This window comes from Dromiciops gliroides, chromosome 2, assembly GCF_019393635.1.
Source record: "Dromiciops gliroides isolate mDroGli1 chromosome 2, mDroGli1.pri, whole genome shotgun sequence".
Classification (NCBI taxonomy): domain Eukaryota; kingdom Metazoa; phylum Chordata; class Mammalia; order Microbiotheria; family Microbiotheriidae; genus Dromiciops; species Dromiciops gliroides.
The window spans coordinates 419,211,471-419,216,668 of NC_057862.1; the positions used below are offsets into that span (position 1 = coordinate 419,211,471).

At 44.1% G+C, this 5,198-nt stretch overlaps 1 protein-coding gene across 1 annotated transcript; it reads right to left on the minus strand.

The window, feature by feature from the left end:
• Positions 1–2,245: 2,245 nt before the first annotated feature.
• On the minus strand, positions 2,246–3,353 carry LOC122739984 (secretoglobin family 2B member 24-like). The gene is made up of 3 exons (XM_043981738.1): positions 3,281–3,353; positions 2,910–3,091; positions 2,246–2,450 (listed from the first exon to the last, which is right to left on the minus strand). The coding sequence occupies exons 1-3, from the start codon at positions 3,336–3,338 to the stop codon at positions 2,397–2,399; spliced, it is 294 nt and encodes a 97-aa protein (XP_043837673.1). The 5' UTR covers positions 3,339–3,353; the 3' UTR covers positions 2,246–2,396.
• Between the last annotated feature and the right edge of the window lie 1,845 nt (positions 3,354–5,198).

The following is a 5,198-nucleotide window of genomic DNA, read 5'->3' on the forward strand; positions in this document are numbered from 1 at the left end:
TACAGGTGTACTCTGCTCACTGGAACCAGACCTTCAAAAGGCCTGACCTGTGGATTTCTGACCATCATTCCTGATCCTGTGTTTTTTCCCCATCCAATTATTCTCCTGGCTTCTAGATATTATGTTGATTCAGAACCATGGCAGCTCCCTTATTCCCTTATCAGAGTGAGAAACAACTGAACGATTGAAGAAGAACAACAATGACTCTATGTTGACAAAGTCAGTGCTGAAGAAATTGCATTGCTCTTTGGTGCTCTATGTAACAGAATGTCTGGAGAAGTGTCTGAGTAAAAGGTGAAATAAAGCTTGAGTAAACTGTGTGGTGTTGTGGCTATTTGTTCCAATTGGGAGCTCTTTGACTTTCCCCTTTTCTTATTGTATGTGGCACTTGGGATCTGTATTTCCTCAGTGTCTTTGTGAGTGTAGTTATATGGGTCTTTTGCTGCTCTCAAGCTCCAACACAGAGTACCTCAGAAAGGGAGTCTGTACAATGACAGTGTGTGTGTGACAGACTCAGCTGACCTCAATTTGCTGCCACTAGAGAACTGACACAAGGTAGCTATGCTGCCTAGTTGTAGGCCTGTCTCCAGGCAACTAAGTCTGAGTCTCTAGGACATCATTCTCATCTCTGTCCTCTGTTTCAAGTTTTCTGGTCTCTAGTAATGATGTCTTGCTCTCTGTGTCCTACTTTCAATGACAAAGACAAAGCTCAAAGTGATGTACTGCCTGTGATTCAAAATCATCAATAAGGTTGTGTTGGCACAAGTAGCAGGGACAAGACAAGACATTCCTACCTTATTGAAAGCATCCTAAACACAATAAAGGAATACTCCATGGTTGTGTTTTTTCCTGGGATGTCTGACCCCATATTGTCCTGTGCTATAGATAAGGTATTTGGGGTCTTGGGCACAGAGAACAATTAAGTGTCTGTGCAATGATAGCTCAATCATAGTTATGCCCTTGACAAAGCCTTGTGAGAAAATAATTATTAATAATAGATTTCTTAGGGACCCAGGCATCAATCCTCCTCCATATCACTCCAGAAAGGTGGCACAGTGGATAGATCACTGGCCCTGGAGTCAAGAAATCCAGAGTTCATATGAGGCCTCAGACACTTGACACTACTAGCTGTGTGACCCTGGGCAAGTCACTTAACCCAATTGCCTAAAAAATCTGGAGCCATCTACAGTCATCCTGATGTACATCTTGCCACTGGACCTATATGATTCTGGAGGAGAGAGTGAAGTTGATGACCTTCCACAGCCCTCCCTCACTTAAATCCAATTCACTGCAGGTCATGAAATCAACTCCCAATGTCACATTCCTCTTAGAATGAAGGACAAGATAGAAAGAGATAGCCACATGTAGTGACAGTAACAGAATAGGCTACTCATGGAAGGAGCAACCTATTCATGAGAGTGTATGTATGTATGTATGTGTGCATATACATGCAGAGTAATCCAAAGAGACAAGAAAGAGAGAAAGAAATCTGGAAAGATGCAACAATATAGATAGTGAGTTTTAGTGTGGGACAGAGATGGGGAGGATAGTGATTGAAGAACTCAGAGAAATAGTCACAGGCAAAGTCACTGAGACAGTAAGAGGGTACTCTGGTGAGGGGTCAAGGGGTATGAGGGAGAATCGCAAGAACCAGGATAAGAAGATAAACCTTGGGAGTAAGGACTTAGACTGCAGAAGTGCTAGCTTTGACTGGGCTGAGCTGATGGCTGGACAGAGATCTCCAGGAACTAGCAAGGATATTTTGGGATGTTTCTAAGCTATACACAGTTGGATGCTGTTTCGCCTTTCTTCCATTAACACCTCTAAGAACAAGTCTGGGTTGAACACAGGAGTGACTGTGGCAACTTGGTCCCTATCTACTAGTTGGGTGGTCAGGCAGGAGAGGACATGGGTCTCTCCCCAAAGCTGCAGACTAGAAAAATAACTCTCAGTCCTTGGGCATAGGCCCTCAGAAGGCAGGAGCTTTATGAGTCCTCACAAAGGGCCTGACTGCCTGCCTCTCTGACTTGTGTTTCACAAAACAACAATGGGTGACACACAGATATCCACAGTCACATCATTAGGGGACATTATCACACAATGCCGTATGGCAACCTGGGCAGTCACACAGAAGACTCATTGACATAATAACAATTGGAGTCAAACAGCCATACATAAAATGATATATCAGCAGGGTGGCACACAGTTAGTGATACACACAGAGGCATGAGCTGAGTTGCTTTTCTTTTATTTGAATAAGCCATGTGACAGTAGTCAGCAGTGAAGTGTCCTGAACTCCATAGTCCAGTCTGTAGCAGGTAGGGATGGCAATGAGATGATCAGTCAGGGATGATTGGGGGAGGCAGGGCTTATGACCTGGAGTAGCACAGCTTCCTTTATCCTATAGACAGTTCATGCTTTATACATTCTGGAGTTGCAATGATTTTGACCTGAGAAACAGAAGAGAGGGCATTGTGTTTAGGTATCTTTGTCATGGTCAGTGTCCCTCTTACTCCCAGGTCCCTACCCATATGTCCTGCTCTACTGAGCAGGTCAATTGTTTTGACCGAAGGATGGGGAAAGGAAACAAGAATCTGTTCAGTTCTCTGAGGAAACCCTCTTTCTTTTTTATTTTTTCTCATGGGGCTCGCTGACTTTAGAGGCAAAGTGTGCCTGTATATAGGTGTAATATCGAGAAGATGGACTGTGCCTGTGGGGTTGAGGACCTGCAGCTGTGTGTCAGGGAAGTTCGTATTGGTCTGTAGTGGGGAAGAGCCAGAGTTTGAACTCTAGGGAAGAGGGTACCAAGACACAGACAGAATGAAATGAATGATGAGATACTCACTGTGCCTGTCTCATATCCATAGAGAAATGCAACCCTCCCCTCAACCACCGAGGCATCCCTTTACCATAAGAAGTGTGTCCAGAATCTTTTCACTGAGTGTGGTTGTCTTGTAGCATTGGTGAAGCAACTTAAAGCTTTCCACAGTGTTGTTACTGGCCTCGTAAGAGTTAAGGGTCTTCTCGAGAGGCAAATCTGAGGTCAGGAAGAGTTCTGACAGGACTAAATATATAGGCAAACAGGCTCGAGCTAATTGTGAAACAAAAGATTTAGATATAGTTTAGTCAAAAGGTTGGAATCTTGTCAATTCTCTGTGAGGGTTCAGTGGGTCTAGGGAAACTATGATGATGGAAGTACTAAGGGCATAGTGGGGGAGAAGGCAGTGAATTCAGGGCAAGACACCACTCCCCCTCCCAATCCCCAAACCCCTTATCTCACCCAAGTGGCTGCTCAGAGCCACAGTCAGCAATGTGGCCAAGGTAAGAGTCCCCTTCATGGTTGAGTTGTAGTGTGTGAGCCACTAGGTGGACAAAGCCCCTTATGGGTTTATATGCTCCCTTGGACTCCACCTCCTGCCCTCCCCATATCTCTACTTCTCTCAACCTCCAAGGCCCTGAAGGGTTTGTCATTGGCTAAGGGCCTAGGTGTATGGAGAAGGAAGTACCTGGGATAGAGAAGGCATGTTTGGTCATCTCTGGGTCATGCATGTCTGACTCAAAGAGGGAGCCATTGAACACTCATATTCCTTTCTGTGTTTATCTCTGTGTCTGTGAATGTGTGTTTTTTCCATGTGTCTCTGTGTGTATGTCTATGTCTCGATGTGTGTTTGTATGTGTGACTATGTGAATAATTCTAAGAAAGTAGAGTTCTAGGTATAGACTTGAGGAACTGGGTTTCTAGTACTGGCATTCATGAAACCCCTTGTATGTAACTCCACTAACAATTAGTCAATAGATCTAAATTACCTTTTAGAAAAGGAATTTAGGGGCAGCTAGATGGCGCAGTGGATAGAGCACCGGCCCTGGATTCAGGAGTAACTGAGTTCAAATCTGGCCTCAGACACTTAACACTTACTAGCTGTGTGACCCTGGGCAAGTCACTTAACCCCCATTGCCTTACGAAAAACAAAAAAACAAACCAAAAAAAAAGAAAAAGAAAAGGAATTTACTAAGAAGTTGTAGCGAGACCAACTGTACAAAATCTCCCCCCCAAATCAAGGGTACAAATCTGCCCTTGCAATATGAAGTTTTGCTGGGGGAGAATGAGCTCCAAAGTGAACTACAGTGATAGTGAGGCACAGGTGTAAAGAAGACCTTAGGCTAAAGAGAACCTCCTGACCCCTGGCCCTGCAAGTACTTTGCTCCCTTTGTGGAATCTTTATGAAGATGACTGTTTGCTAATACAATCTGAGCAGCTCAGCTGGGCCTGCCTCTGGTAGAGTGTTAGGTCTCAACTGGATGGGTCAATATGTTCCTGGGTCAGGTCAAGAGGGTTGCTTGGATGTTGAGCTGGCTCCTCCCTTTTCTTGCCCTCTGGAGGATAGGCTTATCATCTGCCACCCTACAATGTCTATGAATCTTGCAATTCTCATAAAATTTGGGCCTGGGCACATCGATCTTAAGGATGTTGCTCAGGTGCCTCCTAACTTCTGTGGCTATTGCTGTTGATTTTAGTAGACTCTGATATTGACTCTGGTTGCCAGTGGGACCTTTGGTTCCAGTAGGTTTTATTAACTTGTCCCCTGGTTATAAAAACCTAGAAGCAAAATTATAGACCCATAGTTTAGTCGGCCTAAAATTCTGGTCCCAAATTTATTAAGCAAACACTTTAATAGAGACAAGGGTGCAGGTGAAATGATCCCTGGGGCATAGAAATGATGGGAAGACATCCAGGATCTGCCTACAAACAAGCCCACCTAATCACCAATGGGCTTGTGAGTTTCTAAATCCTCTGACGTAGGCCACAGTATGGCCAATAAGGTCTCCACATCTACCCTTAACGTTCCTGAAGACTAATATTATGGCCTCCCATTGAATTAAATTTTTATCCAGGAATTTGGAAAATTTGTTCTTTGTAAAAGGGTATGTACTTAAGACACATGGGTGACTTTGGCCAAGAGCAGCTGATAGTTACATAATAATTTGGGCGCCTTGGTTATATTTGTTTGTGATACTTCCTTGGGGAGGACCGCCAGGTCTTTGGATTTCTGTCAGGCCTTGTTAAGCCAGGGGCTATGTACCTGCTTTTTTGCCAGTCAGGCAATAAAGGTTTCAGTATGCCTCTTAGCTGCTGGTTTATAGTTAGGAGTACGATCTTTAGTGTGAATAAAATGTTCTTAGCTTCTTACATTGCAAAA

Coding starts and splice junctions, on each gene's coding strand:
- LOC122739984 (XM_043981738.1), bottom strand. CDS start 3,338: ATGAAGGGGACTCTTACCTTGGCCACATTGCTGACTGTGGCTCTGAGC. Junction 3,092..3,280: donor GGCTCTGAGCAGCCACTTGG/GTGAGATAAGGG, acceptor TTTCACAATTAG/CTCGAGCCTGTTTGCCTATA. Junction 2,451..2,909: donor TTCTGGACACACTTCTTATG/GTAAAGGGATGC, acceptor TCTGTTTCTCAG/GTCAAAATCATTGCAACTCC.